Source organism: Haliotis asinina, chromosome 6, assembly GCF_037392515.1.
Source record: "Haliotis asinina isolate JCU_RB_2024 chromosome 6, JCU_Hal_asi_v2, whole genome shotgun sequence".
NCBI classification, from domain to species: Eukaryota; Metazoa; Mollusca; class Gastropoda; order Lepetellida; family Haliotidae; genus Haliotis; species Haliotis asinina.
Genome location: NC_090285.1, coordinates 30,246,112 through 30,265,861, shown reverse-complemented (window position 1 = coordinate 30,265,861; position 19,750 = coordinate 30,246,112). Strand labels below are relative to the sequence as shown.

Here is a 19,750-nt window from a genome sequence, read left to right as displayed (position 1 = left end):
GGGTAATATGGCTACTCCTAAAACTGACACCGTGACTCAACCATTAGGTAACATTAGCGCTATCACCATGTTACAAACATACATTATTACGTCAAAATATCACAGGCATACATCATCATTAGGTTAAATATGTATAGGAGGCATGTATTAGACAATTGAACAGATGTTTCATATTGACTGTAACACTGATATTTACATCATCAGTTTTGCTATATTAACTTCCTCTTGGTACATACTTGGTACTGGTCTCTGATCAACTTTGACTATTTCTCTCATGTTGTCAAGGAGGACATCTGATTTCAGCTTTCGGGGATCTGGGGCATGATTATTGGCGATGTTCCTGTAGATGATGATGAGGTTGTTGGCAGCCTTCCAACACTTTCAGTGAACAGCAACCCGTCTTCTGATTTTCACTCGGAACTTGTGTCCTTCATATAGTAATTTCTGGCAACCTAGAATTCGGGGCGAATATGTGCTTAAATAGTGCGTTTGCCATAATGCAATGATTTAAACATTTGATTTAATCACTCACTTAGTGTCAGTTCAGATATCCGTGTTCACCAACTCAGCTCAGTGGTGGGGTAAACCGTGTTTACCTGCTCAGGAGTAACTAAAAAGTACATCACCTGCTGTTTTAAGAGATTAGCACGGTCCATTGACCTGGAACCTTTAAACAATACCTGCTGCCCAACTGGGGAATCGTATGCATGTACATGTGCATGGGCCAGTGACCTTGCAAAATGTGGTGTAATAGCCCTGTGTGTAGAAATCTGACTGATATGGTCAGTCGGGGAGGCTATCCAATGAGACCAACCAGCACGACCATCCACCAGAAGCATGCAGGGAAACCAGATCACTGACAGAAGTGGACGGATTGTGCGGCTAGTCGGCGTGTCCGCCAAGGCCATTGCCTCACCAACGACTACTTCGACGACGAAAAATCGCCGTCCGACTTCTGAATTTGTGCAAATGACTGAGCAAGTCTCCACATCGGGAACCTATTTCAACCATTATTCCCCAACCATACTAAAACATGGGTGCTGCAGTCTTCATCTCTACCATTGACTCTTGTCTTCCCTCCGTCAACCATTTTGAACTATCACCCGAGAACTAACCAACATACGCTCTTGGACACTTGCATTTCTTACGTAATTCATATCTACTGGACCAAGAGTGTGCCTGTCACACATTTCCCTTACACAGACGACAAATATTTGAACGTTTTGAAAGATGTGGACCAGAAAGGCCTTCATTTATTTTTCTGTTCACTATGAAGTACAGTCATGTTTATGATTAAAGTTAACGCGAACACCCCAAAAACACACGTAGAATTTGATTGTCATATATTAACTTAAACGTGGTTACGTCATTTATACTTTGGGCACTTTGTTGGAACATGCAAAAAACAACTAAATCAATATTCGTTGAGTTTGAGTGAAATGAAACACTGTTCGAAACAACGAAAATTAAGGGCGGTGAAACAAACCAACACCATTGATTCAAGATATATTTTCTGATCATGAATAAAGATACCCGGAAAATGACAGGTAATCTTTGGATAAGGAAGGACAACACTAGAATCACTGTTTCAGAAATTTGAAACATAATATTTAACACATCTCCAAACAAATACGCAATGAACAGAATAGGTACTCGAAATCAGAAGAGCAGATTATACCCCAGGATTGCCTTGGCGTTCAAGCTCAGCATCTGGGAATTTTCTTCTACTCGTCGGTACTTGATATAAGCAGTGAGATTACCAAATTGTTTGTTGATTACGAAATGAAACATTGTTCAAAACAGCAAAAAGCAAAGGCGGGGAAACATTCATTCCAAAAATATTATTGTTTCAAACGCCCAAACACAATAGCCTAGCGCATGTGGTAGACAGGCTTGCCTTGCAGCTTGTGGCAACGTTTCCTTTATAAGAAGCTACAGACAGTACTGAAGCATCACAATTTCTTCACCATGCCACAGACCGTTAAACGCGCATAACATAAGCAGGGCCATTGCACGGTCACGGGATGGTGCATGTATGAGAACGGTTGCTCGCCGTCACAGACGGACAGGTTCCGGGCCATCGTTAGAATACAGGACAGAATTCGCTCTGGAAGACCCAGAAAAAAACATTAGCGATATGTTGTGGCCAGTTGCCACGAGCCGCATGGGAAGTCTGTCTTCCACATGCATCAGACTGTTGTCTTTGGGCGTTTGAATCAAACATGGTGCTGATGTGTTTCGCCACTCTTGTTTTTCGCTGTTTTGGATAATGTTTCATTTCATCCAAACACACCGAATATTGAATCGGTTGCTTCACTGCATGTTCCAAAATGTCGTTTAAAGTGACCACTGAGCACACAAAAAGTTGCATTTACTTTAGAGTGTGAATGTACTGAAAAATATTAAATCTGTAAATGACTATCAAATTTTAGGGTGTTCCCATACTTTTTGTTTGTAGTAAATGATCTCTTCATGGTTGTTGTCACTGATCTGCCTGCACGTCACTCTTACACTATTTAGAGGCGTTTATACTTTCTCTGAATGTTATAGTTGCATTCAGCTATAAACATTTTGAACGTGTCCATATAGCCAGATACTCATGGCATTCACAAGTGAACAGAACGCCAGACGATATTTATCCTGAATTTTGAGACTTTTGTAAAACCGTTTAACGATAGACGCGTCATGGCAGCACTAAGCACTAAGCTGGATGAGTCGTTACAGGTCGCTCCTTTCCGGAACAACATCTGCATGCCGTGTACAGACATTTGATTATGTGACAGGATAAGAAAAGAGACAAGACCCTTTCTACATCAAATCACTGGATTGTACAGCTGTGACTATCATGAGTATAAAGTTGTTTCAGCAGTAAACAGTTGTGCGATGTTGTTTTTGTAAACTAACTGCATCTGGACCAGACGAATCCTTGTCACTATGTGATACGATGACAGTACAAGTGTTTCTGAATCGCTGTGAGATAGTGAGGATAACAGGTTTTCGCGACAAGGTGAGCGCATCCTGCCCCAGTCATAAACACATGCTTGGTCACCTGAAATACAACCACCGAGAAGAAGTCCTTCAGGGTGAGAAAGAAATATTATCTATTTACAAAGTAACTGAAATTATGTAACGTGTCACATTCAGCCCAGTGCCAGACAAGTTGTACAAGAACACGCAGATTTTGCAAAACAAAGTCAGTTCACAGATCTCTCCAGGAAAGTAACGGCTTCACCTCAAGCGCCAGGTCTAAGTGTCAGTTTTCAATTCCTGTTTAATATCAATCTCTGAGTGAGGAATAATGCCACGCTTAATGCTGGTCTGGTGTCTTGGAAATATTTGATGGTATGAGTCATGAATCCCAGGATATTGAAGACCTGGATACTTCCAGGAAGGCGGGGAACAGCACATGCCATACGGTGATTGTGCCGACTCCTTTAATTCGTCATCACGTGACCAATTATAACAACACGCTGATAGGCCGTAGATCGAGCCTGGAACAGCTTGAACGAAGATGTGATTGGCTGTTGGTTGTCCATGCAACCAACGGTTCGTTGTTGTCGTGTGAACTACACTAGCCGGAGATGGTTTGTAGGTTTTCTTTGGCAGATCTGTTGCTGCAAGAAAAACAATTATATCCGACATAATTTTCCTATCCCTGTTTGTAAAGTGAGACAATCTGAATATCACTGTACTTTTGTTACAGTGTTACTTGACACTAAATACACCAGGAATAAATACCACATTTCCGCAGGCGGCATTAAGCAAATTTCAAGTTTTCAAGAAATGCTTCTTACAACTCGGAAAGTCAATAAATTTTGTTGATGATAAGCATATATGGAGCAGCCCTCTGCAGACACCTTCACGAAGATGGCAAGTTATTGGTATGCGGAATGCTGGCATGTTTCGTGATATTAGTTGTCATCAACAAAACAGTAAACTAATAACGTTAAGGACAATCAGCGTCCTGGTTGACCACAAGTGAATCTTGCAAGGTCTCCTCTGTTCATGCTAAGTTGTGTGTCAAAGCAGAGTGGGTTCCACCTTGTCGTTTGTCAAATCGAACGGTCCGAAATCACCTAAACTTCTTCCGGGTATTTAACCAGATTTGGCATTACTAACTCCATGAGGGTCAGTTTATCCAGATAGCAAGTCATCCTGAGATATGCATAAGTTACACTGCCGTGGTTAATGGTAACATATTGACAATATGAACAATATGGAGTGATGCAGTACTTTTCCATTATGTGTATAGTTTGTTTTTCGATGGTCTTTTTGGTATCGATTATGCCAGAACTGCATGATTAGAAGAGTTTTGCATTGAAGAGTTTAACGTGATTACAAGGGACTTACATTCATAAGGTGCACATCATTACAAGGGATTTACATTTATAAACTGCACATGATTACAAGGGATTTACATTTATGAGGTCCACGTGATAACAAGGGGTTTACATTCATAGGGTTCACATGATTACAAGGGATAAACATTGGGCAGATTCACGAATATAAAGGATTTACATTCATGACGTGCACATGATTACAGAGGATATACATTCATAAAGTCTGCATAAGTACAAGAGATATGCATTTGAGAGTTTTACCAAAGTCATTACAAAGATTACACGATTTTAACTGACATCCATTCATAATGTACGCATGCTTGTAAGGGATATACATTCTCAGGATGGACATGAATAAGGTATATTCTTTCATGGAATGGGCTTGATGGTAAGTGATATACCTTCACTGGGTAGACAGCGTTTCCGGGAAGAAGTGTTCCTGAGAATCATGTAACTACAGAAAGATGACATGACGGCCTCAAGGGATGTCCTCAAATAAAAACAAACAAGCATATTCAACATTTACAGATTTGTCAGTAACAATGTCTTGAACCTTTATGCACATGGGCATGGCGTTTGAAGACCCATCAGAGCAAGTGCTATTTAACACACGCTACGATAATCAGACAAGTAAAATATCCGATGCTGCTGCACAAAGACGCCTTTACTCATCAGACTGACATAAAGGAGAAGTACCTGCTCTTGTCGGAGTCTCTGAAGCCCTTGGCAAAGGGATTTCTTGCAATCTTAAGCCTGGTTATCTGCAAGAACAAAGGGTGATTGTACGACACAGCTATCAGCGTCTGAGTTGTGGAGGGAAGTGGAACAGATAAACACAGATAGCCGTGGGAACACCGCCTTCGCAGCTCACATTGTCAGGCAAGATATCACACCGCACTGCTACTTACGAGTTGAGGCAATGGCGTTTAGAACAACAGTGCATATCTCCTTTTTCGTATCACATACAATCAAAGTAACGTAATTAATTGGCTGTGTAACTTGGGGTATTTTATTTGAAAATATGGCGTGATACTTCTGAAAAGTTTGAAACACATAATGGTAACAGACATTTGTTTGAAATATCTCTGTCGTCCTTGTATATGTGTGATATTGGCATTGTAGGCGAGCTTTGAGGACAATGAATACATTCGTGAGAATTTAAGACAGGTAACAGCTTCATTGCCAGCCGACACGAGGTAGGGTCGGGAGTGGGGTCACGTGAGCTCTACATGTCAAGTACACGACACCAACTATCAACACTATCGCCTGATGAAGGAAGTGTTATCAAGAACTTATGTTTGTCTGCCGATAACGTGAGCTGAACAATACTCTGATATCAACATGTCATCGGTCTGTTCGCACCCGCTACAGGCACCCGCTACAGGGTTGCCACAGATTCGCCAGACAACCACTGTGGCGTTGCAGAGTGCGTCCATGGCGCCTCCTGAACGTCTGCGGAGTTCTTAAACTTGGGCAAGATATCTACTTTCTAAGATAGGCCGCTGGTCACATCTACCTCGCGATGACGAACACTAGTATAATAACATAACAAGTGATCATATAGGTGACTCTGTTTTTTTTCAAGTTTTAAAATAGAGAACACAAACATGAACCTTTACTTTTAGCCTACAGTGGAAAACTGATAATGTCGTGCAGCAAACACTTGTTTGATTAGCGTATGTACTGGCCATACCTGTTGATTTTGGTACGCTGTTACTGCCATAAAGGACGTCTGTGGAAATGACGTCATGTACCGAGCTTGCAGTTCCATGTTGGTGTTGAGAATGTCCACGTGGATGCGGGGGATGTACCTCTGCATGGACACCAGGGACATCTGGGAATAAGAAAATACCCATGTGAAAACAAAGATATTCAACGCTCTCGAAACATGTTATTCGTATATATTCCCACTGTGGGGTAGATATGTACAGACTGACGTGGAATAGGATACACTTAGGTTACGTGAATGTAAATTCATAATGACAAGACACAAAAATGATCTTTGAGTGAGGCAGGTACATCTCCATGCCTGTTTCACACTGACCGGACTCACCTGGCCTGATTCAGGGTCATCTCTGTTGGTCAATTTCAGTTTTTCGAACGAGATAACCTGATTGATTAAGTGACGTCCACTTAGCGGGCAGTCCGGATGGCTGTAGCGTTGATTAGTTGGCGGCGGATCCCCTGTGCCTGCTACCATCCATTTGGAACTGCACAACAACACACATCTCGTCACACGAAGAATTAACCTGATCTTTTTCAGTACTGGTAAGACATAGTGGAGTTTGTAATAAATGATTAGAGTATACTAGTATATGCCGGGTGGGGTAGTGTGTGGTACACGCATCGGTACTAGTGTTAGTACCCATCATTGGACAAATAGGAAGAAGTGTATGCACTTGTGGTGCTTGCATCGGTACTATTCTTTGTATCTAAAACACAGGGGGGATACTGTAAGCAGGTTTTGCGCACGTGTGGTCAGCAATTCTGTTCTTGTACATGTACCTGTGGTAGACATAATGGCACTGATGTATGTGCCTTCGGTAGACATAATGACTGATGTATGTGCCTTTGGTAGACATAACGGTACTGACGTATGTACCTGTAGTAGACATAATGGCACAGATGTATCTACCTGTGGTAGACAAATTGATACTGACGTATGTGCCTGTGATAGACATAATGACTGATGTATCTACCTGTGGTAGACATATCTGTACTTGTGGTCATCCAGGGATTGGAAGTCCAGAGACACACGGTACTGAACGTCTTCTCTCACTCCAAGAATCCGGACCCTCACGGCAGGAAACATTCTCCTACGTAAGACAGATTATAACTTGTAAGGTGACAAAGTAAGAGTAGAGAGCTGCTCACTGAACCGTTAGACGAGGGCTTCGTGGAATAAAGCTGTTACTGTCAGTATGCATGACGCGTGGTAGTGAAGCGACACTGGAACAGAAACACTGACAATGCCACACTTCCTCCCCTATTCAGCTGTCTCACCTGCCCGACTTGGTGATGATCATCTCTGTGCCCAGGCGGTGGAAGGCCTGCCACAGGTCACCATGACACAATTCCACCTGCACCTCATGTCTTCCGCTCTCGTCTACAACATGAAGGGGGTGACAACTGAGACGCTATCTAAGTCAATATCATGAGACGTTACCTTCACAAGCTATGGACATAAACGGACATTACTTACTCGGTATCCATAGTGACAGGTACAGCTATCAGAGATTACTTACTCGGTATCCATAGTGACACGTACAGCTATCAGAGATTACTTACTCGGTATCCATACTGACACGTACATACATCAGAGATTACTTACTCGGTATCCATAGTGACACGTACATACATCAGAGATTACTTACTCGGTATCCATACTGACACGTACATACATCAGAGATTACTTACTCGGTATCCATAGTGACACGTACAGCTATCAGAGATTACTTACTCGGTATCCATAGTGACACGTACATACATCAGACATTACTTACTCGGTATCCATAGTGACACGTACAGCTATCAGAGATTACTTACTGGGTATCCATAGTGACACGTACAGCTATCAGAGATTACTTACTCGGTATCCATAGTGACACGTACAGCTATCAGAGATTACTTACTCGGTATCCATAGTGACACGTACATCTATCAGAGATTACTTACTCGGTATCTATAATGACACGCACAGCTATCAGAGATTACTTACTCGGTATCCATAGTGACACGTACAGCTATCAGAGATTACTTACTCGGTATCCATAGTGACACGTACAGCTATCAGAGATTACTTACTCGGTATCCATAGTGACATAAACATACATCAGACATTACTTACTCGGTATCCATAGTGGCACGTACAGCTATCAGAGATTACTTACTCGGTATCCATAGTGACATAAACATACATCAGAGATTACTTACTCGGTATCCATAGTGACACATACAGCTATCAGACATTACTTACTCGGTATCCATAGTGACATAAACATACATCAGAGATTACTTACTCGGTATCCATAGTGACACGTACAGCTATCAGACATTACTTACTCGGTATCCATAGTGACACGTACATACATCAGAGATTACTTACTCGGTATCCATAGTGACACGTACAGCTATCAGAGATTACTTACTCGGTATCCATAGTGACATAAACATACATCAGAGATTACTTACTCGGTATCCATAGTGACACATACAGCTATCAGACATTACTTACTCGGTATCCATAGTGACATAAACATACATCAGACATTACTTACTCGGTATCCATAGTGACACGTACATACATCAGAGATTACTTACTCGGTATCCATAGTGACACGTACATACATCAGAGATTACTTACTCGGTATCCATAGTGACAGGTACAGCTATCAGAGATTACTTACTCGGTATCCATAGTGACACGTACAGCTATCAGAGATTACTTACTCGGTATCCATAGTGACACGTACATACATCAGAGATTACTTACTCGGTATCCATAGTGACACGTACATACATCAGAGATTACTTACTCGGTATCCATAGTGACACGTACAGCTATCAGAGATTACTTACTCGGTATCCATAGTGACACGCACAGCTATCAGAGATTACTTACTCGGTATCCATAGTGACACGTACAGCTATCAGAGATTACTTACTCGGTATCCATAGTGACACGTACATACATCAGACATTACTTACTCGGTATCCATAGTGACAAGTACAGCTATCAGAGATTACTTACTCGGTATCCATAGTGACACGTACAGCTATCAGAGATTACTTACTCGGTATCCATAGTGACATAAACATACATCAGACATTTCTTACTCGGTATCCATAGTGACAAGTACAGCTATCAGAGATTACTTACTCGGTATCCATAGTGACACGTACAGCTATCAGAGATTACTTACTCGGTATCCATAGTGACACGTACAGCTATCAGAGATTACTTACTCGGTATCCATAGTGACACGTACAGCTATCAGAGATTACTTACTCGGTATCCATAGTGACACGTACAGCTATCAGACATTACTTAATCAGTATCTATAGTGACATAAACATACATCAGACATTACTTACTCGGTATCCATAGTGACACGTACATACATCAGAGATTACTTACTCGGTATCCATAGTGACACGTACATACATCAGAGATTACTTACTCGGTATCCATAGTGACACGCACAGCTATCAGAGATTACTTACTCGGTATCCATAGTGACACGTACATACATCAGAGATTATTTACTCGGTATCCATAGTGACACGTACAACTATCAGAGATTACTTACTCGGTATCCATAGTGACATAAACATACATCAGACATTTCTTACTCGGTATCCATAGTGACACGTACAGCTATCAGAGATTACTTACTCGGTATCCATAGTGACACGTACAGCTATCAGAGATTACTTACTCGGTATCCATAGTGACACGTACATACATCAGACATTACTTACTCGGTATCCATAGTGACACGTACAGCTATCAGAGATTACTTACTCGGTATCCATAGTGACATAAACATACATCAGACATTTCTTACTCGGTATCCATAGTGACACGTACAGCTATCAGAGATCACTTACTCGGTATCCATAGTGACACGTACAGCTATCAGAGATTACTTACTCGGTATCCATAGTGACATGAAAGGACATCAGCCGATATTATATAAAACCTTTACGACTTATGACAACGTTCTAAAAATCTTTGTAATGTCCAACGTTTGGCTGTATCTGGACCTGGACACCGCAGATATTTTACCCCAATTTGAGGAATAACCTACAGTCACAGATTCCAAAGCAATATCATCAAAGCTTTTGGATCCGATTGACTTAAATGATGGCTTCAGATTTATGTGCGTACAGACTGTAGTAGGAGTGGTTATACATTTTTGTACATGTAGTATCATATTAAAACGTATTTTCACTTGTAACAAATATGCAAAATACCACCCAAGTCCTCAGGTTCGTTGAGAGTGGTTAGTGATTGTTGACGGTAAAGTAACTTCCGTACGAATATATACTGAGTGGTTATATGTTTTCCTGTTTGGAGTACACACTTACAGTACGAAACATGTGTGTTCTTGTGTTGTCACCCTCCAACAGTCAATACCTTTATCTCTTACCAACGTGCAAATACCAACAAGATGTACCTCCAGAACATTGTCACGACTAGTCACTTGTGATCACGATTTATCCAGCGTCCCAGCTCTCGGGCAAGTTTTACTAAGCCCTCTTACCGGTCCGACATCGTAAAAGAGGTCGTAGACCACCTCTTAAATTTTTACCTCGTTTCACAAAGACCTGGTACATTTACACTGTGTCGCAAACAGCCCAAAAGTTAGGAGCCAGCAGTACGACATGGATACGACGTTTTGTCGCAAAGGAGGTCTGACGAGGTTCGTAAACAAGGTCGTGTGGGCTTCGACCTAGCAAATTTAGGAGGCTCTTGTGGAACGCAGTCCACGAACAACATATGCGCCAGCATACCCTTCACCTACCGCCTTTACACCCAAGCCCTGCCATCTGAGCTACCCACATAAAATCTCGACTCAGTGAACAAAACACCATCCCAATCCTCTCTCATGTCTGCACGAAGCAAGACGTGCATGGCGGTGACGTTGAAACACAATTGAACGTATTGCAGACTGCCAGACTCGGATGTTGTGCTCCAAAGTCAGTTCTGTACAGTCTTGAAACTGATTGGATTTAAGCCAGGACTGTACGAGCAGTCAGATTGTCAGTCTGGAAGTGATTCCTTAGATGGGTCAGCCGAATGTGGCTGTCCGGCTGACGTAACATCATGTCAAGCGTGGTTGCCCGATCCCAGGCAAATGTTTCGTTTCCATTATATTGAAAATGTCTCCATAAAGATGAGACAGTTAATGAATGCATTGCCTGTCAACAGTGATAAATCTACCCGTGATATGCATTCCCCTAACCAGCCTGTGTGTCACAGTCACATATTCTATTAATGTAACATGATCGTCAAATCTAAACCTGACTATATAATCAACCAATTGATAGGAGACAACGAACATTTAGAGCTCCAAATTCTGACTACCGATCAAACATTGGGAACCATGGTGTCACTTTCCGTGTATAGGTCATATGTTATACGAGTGAATTTCCGATTCAGTACATACTGGATTAAGCCTACACCACACCCAACCATCCATACACAGCGCTCGGTGCGGTAAGTGCTTCACTTTCATTAAGGGCCTTATGATGACAACGATCATCGAATAACATCAATTATCATGAAAGAGGTAATCAAAAAGCTCGGATTTAGGTGAAGCTGTCTTGGTGAGGAAAATGCATACACGTACATTGTATAAGCAACGTGTAGGAATGAGCTTGTTCATGCAATGTTGCTAGATAAATCTGTCATCAACTTTACCGTTATTGACGACTATATACGTATGACGTGTATTTCGATAACGCAGTGTTAAGACTTTTGTAGCGGTCAACGATCAACTGTCTAGACAGCTATCGGTGTGGGCAGCACGTACTCCAGACATCGATATGCACTTGCTCGGTAACACATAACGTGAATACCACGACACAAATCAGGTTAGCAAAACAATGAAACAAAACCGACATGTACACATACTTCCTAATGTTTTGGCAACGTTCTCAATGCGTATAATTGTGACGTGATGGAATAGACACATGGGCTCTGGTAAAAAAAAACATACAGTTACAGTCCTTCCTCATCTTGTCTCGTATCTCCATTCTTCTGTGATGAAAGTGTTAACCTAACGATACATCACCTCAACATATACTCTGAAACTGGAAGCCCAACGATACACCACCTCAACATATACTCTGAAACTGGAAGTCTAGGGATACACCACCTCAGCGTATACTCCGAAACTGGAAGTCTAAGGATACACCACCTCAACATATACTGGGAAGTCTAAGGATACACCACCTAAAAGTACAAATGGGAAAGTAGAAGCTTTATCAGACGTCTCCGAAACGTAAAATGTGACCATACGAGTCTTACCATACACCGTCTTAACGAACTTGTGGAAATCTCCTTCACATGCACCCTGTAAGCAGTGACTTCCGCCACTTCCAAGTACATCAGTCTGCTGGTTGTCAGGTTTTCCTAGCAACTGTTCAACGGAGAAAGCGCGCGCTCTTGCACTGAGCATCGTAGCTTGTTCAAATTGTGAATGGATGCATAGCATGATCTCGTTGATTTGTAACAGAAACACAGATAGTACACATGTGATTTCATTGGTCAACCCGATTACACGCCGAGGTCATCGAATGACCTCACATGCGACGGATAGCACACCCATGCGCTTTTTAAAACAATCTGTTGATATGATGTTCAGAGATCTTGTGATCTGTCTGAAACTCGATATGATGTACCCCAAATTTTGGATGGGACACACACAGATCACAGACAGTTTTCATCGGAATCCCTTCTACGGGCAGGCAAAACTGTTAAATACAACAAACAGATGTTTTCACCAGTTATTTAGCTCGACAGAATTCCGCGATAATAATTTTGGAATCGCTCACTGCTTCTCATCTACAAAAGGGGAAGCTGAGGGGAAAACAGGGAGGTGTGAACGTGAACTACTTCGTGGTGATGCACTGATATCGCCGGGTAGGCGTGTGTGGACGTCTGGAGCACAACCAAGTTGACCGAATAATATTAACTAGCCTAGTCATAGGTACCCCAGATAACGGCATGTTGACAGATATAGACTGTATCACACAGAGAAACACGCAGTTCATAGGCTTTCTCAGTTGTTAGCTGTTACCAGTTAACTAGCATCAGTTATATGTTAAACTTGGGGAGGACATATGTATCTGTTAGGATGTGAATAGATAAGCCTACTTGAGGGTTCTTGGGAGATATATAATCATGTATGCCCGAAGCTTACAGATCAAACTCCATGGCCAAACTACATTGTTTTCACTTGCCAGTGCGGTTAGAAATCCTGATTCATATACATAACGAAACAAATCAGCAAGGTGGGGAGCACAAGGGCTGCCAGAAAAATGCTTACTTCTTGTCTAAACGTCTTTTCTATAATTTACATTGGTGTTGTCAACGAGGGGGCCCAGCAGTTCCTATGTTGTTTTCTCATTTTACTTTTACTGGCCTAAACCTCAGACAATAGTAATGCCATTTTAGGAGTTGAAGGTAGGAGGTATGTGTACACTACTACAATCGTTTTATTAGCTATAGGTCTAGATTACTTCATATCTTAAGGCCTGCTACGAAATGATGAAGTAGTTCGATGAACAAGATAAACTTTGTTGGGTTTCACATATTCGAAAGTTACTCTTTGAAACTGGATTTGCTTATGTTTGGAATAGACAAGATTAATGTGGAAATTTTAAGATTTTTCTTTCTACGTTTACACAGAGATGCAAAGATTCTTAGTATCAAAATTGGCATTCCAAGAACACAATATCATCATTCTTGAATAACTATGGTAATTTTAAAACCCTTTGGGGAGTTGAGAAGTAAGTATTAGAGCTGTTCCAGTCAAAGGATCTCCTAAGAGTATACTGTCAATTTCGTTGTGCCTCGTATTTATTAAATGTTCGGTTAGGTTTAAACATTTGAAAGACCACAACCAACTCTTATGTTCGAAGTGTAATTTAGGTTCTGTGGAGGAAGAATTCCATTTACCTTTGTTATATCCTCATTATAAGGCTTGAAGAGAATTGTTTATACCACCATATTATACTCTTCAAAAACGTAGGGGATCAGTACTTTCAATGTCCGATTGTCCAAATTGGGAAGATGTATGGGATTGAATCAGTTGATACAATAATAATGGACGTTTTAAGAATTCATCACCACGTGGATTTCATTCAAAGCAAAGCTGTTTGTTCAGTTATCCCCCTTGTTAGGTGACTGGAGTATGACATGAAATTTTCAGGTTTACAATTTTCAGTCAGTAGTGTGTGATTGGACCATAAAAACACTGATCATGCACGAAATTATCGGAAAACATGTTCTACAGTGATTTATCGACCTGCCTGAAAAACGTCAAGATTCATAATGACACCCCATGCACGTGTAGGAGACTCCCATGTGGTGCACGTGCTTCCCATGCATTGTGTTTGCATGTGGCGATAACGTGAAACGACGTTCCTCAATGGGTTTCCTTTCTACCAGACTTCAACGTTCAGATTCCCCTACTTTTTGAAGAGTATATTATAACAATCCATCCCAAGATTAATTTGTCTCATTCATATCAACAACAAATTCTGCTCTTATACGGGGACATTACTGTTCCTCAAAAGAAATTTACCATGTTAAATCGTTGAAAATTATATATTAAAATATCTTATGTACTGTATGAGCTGTAAGAGGTAAGTATTAAAACTGTTTCAGGTAAAGGATAAAGGAAAAAATATGTTCTTATGAAGAGGCGTTACAGTTTCCCCAAAGACATGTATCATTAGCATTAGTCTTGCATTGTATATGAACACATCGTGCGTACTGTATTACTTGTAAGTGGTATGCATTATAGCTACTCCAGTCAAATGATCTCTTAAGCGTGTACTAATATTTTGTTGTGCATCGCATAAATTGACTTTAGCTACTATGTTGTTTGGAAGATCACAACCATCTTTTATGCTCGAAGTATGGAGCAACATCTGTGGATAAATGCTATTTCCATCTGTTATATACTTGTTATGATAAAACACTTTTTACCAAAATATAATAACAATCCATCCCATGATGAATTTACCAACATATTCTGTTCAACTGAAGAATTGCTTCCGGTTGAGTAGTCCTGTACTGTAGACCATGATATTTAGGGCACTATATGATGTTTGTATCCTGGCACTATGGGCCATGAGGCCTCAAATGCAGATAAACTTGCCACTTGTCAAAATGTGGCACGACGAAAGGTTTCAGCGCCTGATCAATGTAGCGGGCAGATGTTACACCATTTTCTCTACAAAGACCAATATTCTGGAACACCACAGGGCCTAGTTTGTGATTGAGAGCAAAAGCTCCCCACACCATTATGCTCAGACCTTCCAACGAGTCTCTTTCCAGGACACAATCATCTGCAAAACGCTCCCCGCGTCGTCGCCACACTCTCACTCTGCCATCCGCCTTCGAGACGCAATACCGGCTTTCGTGGGAGAAGACTACACTTCGCCACTCCCGTTGACGCTAATTACGATGATGTGTGGCCCTGTGGAGACGAGCACGACGACGTCGAACAATGAGGGTTGGACCTCGGTAAGGCCTGCGACATCTGACGTTCCTCTGCCTCAAACGCCTCCGCACTGTGTCGGCACTGATTGGTCTCCGGTGATTGCCAATGGTTGTCCGTGCAGGTTCCATAGCCCTAGCGAAACAATTTTGCAGGTGATGACGATTTTGCCTCAACGTTGTCACAGGCGGTCTACAACTGGGAAGACGGACGGCTGTGCTTCCAGTGGCTTGGACTCGTTGCTGAAGATGGTATATTGTTCGAACATGAACAGAAAAATATTTTGAAATATGTCTTGCAGTCTGGCCAGCATTCAGGTTTCCTGAAGCTTGGTCCTTGATAATCGTCGAAAAGTGAATGATTCGGTACATGTTTGGTGGCCCTGATAGGGATAACACCTTGGGATGTTAAAAAAAATGATTAAAAATAAGATTAATTTTTAATAGGGTGGCGTTTCTTTTGCGGTTCAGTACTAGTATATGGTGATATATGTGTAGCTGAATCTATGAATATAAATATGCAACTGCATCTGTGACGATAGATGTGTAACTGTATCTTTCACTGATATTAAACTATATTTTGGGCAGTGCATATGTAACTGTATCTATGTGTGAAGGTGGATACGTAACTGTGTCTATGCCGGTGGATATGAAACCAAATAATAATATTAGTCCATTTGTCAAGCGCATTACTCCATGCACAATGCATGCTCGAAGTGCCCAAACAATCTGATTATTATTACCCCGATAAACCCAAGCTGCCTGTTAGGCAGCAGGACGATTACTGGTTACATGACTTATTACATCGGGTACCCATTTTCTGCTGGGTGAACAGAGGCAATTTTGAAGAAACTGTGTGACGGATAAATAACTGTGTCTGTGACAGTGCATATGCAACTGTATCCAGACAGATATGTAACTGTATCTATGACGACAGATATGTAACTATACATATGACAGTGTATATGTAACTGTATCAGTGACAGTGCATATGTAACTGTATTCCAACAGATATGTAACTGTATCTGTGACGACAGATATAACTATACATATGACAGTGTATATGTAACTGTATCTGTGACAGAGCATATGTAACTGTATCAATAACAGTGTATATGTAACTGTATCCAGACAGATTTGTAACTGTATCTGTGACAGAGCATATGTAACTGTATCAGTGACAGTGCATATGTAACTGTATTCCAACAGATATGTAACTGTAACCATGACGACAGATATGTAACTGTATCTATCACGACAGATATAACTGTATCTATGGCGACAGATATGTATCTGTATCTGTGTCAGTACATATGTAACTGTATTCCAACAGATATGTAACTGTATCTATGACGACAGATATGTGACTATACATATGACAATGTATATGTAACTGTATCAGTGACGGTGCATATGTACCTGTATCCAGACAGATATGTAACTCTGTCTAAGACGACAGATACGTAACTATATGACTTATGACAGTGCGTATGTAACTTATCTGTGACGGTGCATATGCAACTGTATCAGTGACGGTGCATATGTAACTGTATCTGTGACGGTGCATATGTAACTGTATCCAGACAGATGTGTAACTGTATCTATGACGACAGGTATGTAACTGTATCTATGGCGACAGATATGTAACCATACATATGACAGTGCATATGCAACTGTATCTATGACAGATATGTAACTGTATTTATGACGAGAAATGTGTAAAAGTAACTATGACAATAAATATGTACCTGTTTCTATAACGACAGACGATATATATGACAGTGCACATGTAACTTTATCTATGACAGATATGTAACTGTATTTATGACGACAGATATGTAAACAACGCCTTAGTCTTGCTTAGTCTTGCACCCTTAGTCACCCTTAGTGTTGCAGTCATAGACCTCGGTGCCACCTTTGACAATGAACTGGTTATGTGACTAACGGGATCGGGTGAACTGGCTCGCTGACTTGGTTCATGCAAAAGACGAAGTATTTTGCTGTGGTAGACGTTTCAAAGACGTTTCATTGTCTATCAAAGAAACTAAACAAGTAATTAAATAAATCTACTGTCAGATTTAAACTGTCTGTATGAGAATACGTAACGTACATTTCAAATGTGTTTCAAGGAGAGGGGATAATGAAGAGGAAATATCCTTTTCAAGAGAAGTGAGCAAGTGAGTGAGTTGGGCTTTACCCAAAGTATTGGAATATTTCAGCAATATCAAGGCTGCGTACACCTGAAATGTGTTTCACACATTGTGCCCATGTAGAGAATCGAACCCGGGCCTTCGGCATGACAAGTTAATGCTTCATCCACTGGTAATCCCTACCACTCCTTTTTGGCGAGGAAAAGCAGATTTTTAGTTGCCTAAACGAGATGATGCCACATGGATTCTGTCGTCTTGGGCAAGATAGATGAACCTCTAGTCAAATTTCAAGAATGCTGAATGCTGTTGAAAAGCAGAGAGTATTAGGTTTGTTTGTAGTTAAATATGCTCTTTAAAAAGCCAAAAACGTAAACATAAATATCAATGAAAATTTGGTGTTATTCAAGGACGTGTAGATCAGCGGAAAACAAAGATACATGAATGACATTTTGTGGAGCAATGCATTGCTATTTTGTCCATATTCCATGAGAATAACAGTCATCACAGTCATTACTGCTGTCCACCAGGTGGTGTTGAAGTCAGTACCTCATATGACCACCTCCAGCTGCTAACACTGTCCGACACTTCCTGGGTACAGATCGAATCAGTCGTTGGATGTTTTGTAGTGGAATCCTTCTACATTCCTCCTGATGAAGATTTTGTGGTGGATTACGACGTCGATCAGATCCCAAAGGTGTTCGAATGGGTTTAGATCCGGGGATCTGGAGGGTCAGGGAAGGGTATTCATGTTGTTATTGGCCAGGTGACACGTGCTGTGCGGGGCCTGGCGTTGTCCTGTTGGAAGAGCTGCCGTTGACGGTCAGCAAGGTGAAGGACGTGCGGACGGAGAATCTGCTCGATGTATCGATTGGCCGTCGGATTGCCTTGGACAAGCACAAGTTCCGATCTGCGGATGTATGAGATCGTTCCCCACACCATAACACACTCTTCACCGAATCTGTCCACCTGCCTGGTGCAGTTAGGAGCAAAACGTCCATGACATCGTCTGTAGACACGGGTCTCTACCATCACGTCGCCTGAGGAGATAATGGGATTAATCGCTGAACTTCATGCGCCTTCAGTTTGCTAGGTTCCGTAGCAGCACCGTGTTACACGACCTCACTCGTCGACGTCAATGTAGTCGTGTCAAGGAGGGGGCAACTTTTGGACGTTTGGCACGTATTCCTACTTCTCGGAGACGGCTCCTGATTGTCTGATCGGATAGTCTTCAGGCTCCAAATTGTGCTTGTGCTGTGTCCCAGGCGGTGTGATGGCGGTCACGTAGGTGGGCTACCCGGATGTACTGATTTGGGGTAGGTGGTGACTTCCTGATATTGGACGGTGATTTGTCGAATTTGTTTCACGAAATCGATCCCACAATCGAGTTATTGTGCTGGGATGAACGTTGAAGATCCTTGCCACCTCACTCTTTGATTCGCCAGCTCGCAATCGTCCAATTGCCTGATTTCGATTGGTAGCGTACGTGAACAGTACTTGCAAAGATCGTGGATGAAATTGTGAGATTCATTTGGATCTTTTATACTTACATGCTGTACTCATGATTTGCACGTGAGAAACAAACATTGTGATATTCGTGTTGCATGGAATCCACGCACATCATGACAATCCTGATTGATAAAACCGTTCAAAATCATTTTGGGTTGCGTTTGGTCAAACATGATCTTCTAAAACATACCAGAACCAATGTGCAGTCCTAAAAAATGTTTGAGTTTACATATGTGTACAAAATTGTAAGTATCATTTTTGAATTTCATTTTTCGTTTCTTTTTTATTTGAAGAGTGTATTTCAATTAATTAAAAGAGATTCTGCTTGTTTCTAGGTCAAACCTTTCTAAATAACAATTCTTAAAGCCATATAGTCATATCTTAAAATGTCCAATACGAATGAAGGTCACGGTAGGAATATGTAGAGTCAAACATGGATGTGAGAAATGTACGTTATGAATTCACCGATTTGAAAATATTATTAGAGTTGCTTGAAACGATTTATGTCGCATTTACCT

At 41.3% G+C, this 19,750-nt stretch overlaps 1 protein-coding gene across 1 annotated transcript; it reads right to left on the bottom strand.

Moving 5' to 3' along the window:
* Positions 1–1,221: 1,221 nt before the first annotated feature.
* On the bottom strand, positions 1,222–12,598 carry LOC137286440 (T-box transcription factor TBX15-like). Its single transcript, XM_067818306.1, has 8 exons — positions 12,376–12,598; positions 7,344–7,446; positions 7,040–7,156; positions 6,394–6,550; positions 6,034–6,174; positions 5,037–5,101; positions 4,742–4,830; positions 1,222–3,614 (listed from the first exon to the last, which is right to left on the bottom strand). The coding sequence occupies exons 1-8, from the start codon at positions 12,560–12,562 to the stop codon at positions 3,247–3,249; spliced, it is 1,227 nt and encodes a 408-aa protein (XP_067674407.1). The 5' UTR covers positions 12,563–12,598; the 3' UTR covers positions 1,222–3,246.
* Between the last annotated feature and the right edge of the window lie 7,152 nt (positions 12,599–19,750).

Bases quoted from the DNA above. Each gene is read 5' to 3' on its own strand.
- LOC137286440 (XM_067818306.1), bottom strand. From the start codon at position 12,562: ATGCTATGCATCCATTCACAATTTGAACAAGCTACGATGCTCAGTGCA. The intron at 5,102-6,033 runs GTATGGCCAGTA...TTGTTCTTGCAG, and splicing joins CAGCGTACCAAAATCAACAG to ATAACCAGGCTTAAGATTGC. The intron at 3,615-4,741 runs GTATATCACTTA...TTTTTCTTGCAG, and splicing joins ACGCTGTCTACCCAGTGAAG to CAACAGATCTGCCAAAGAAA.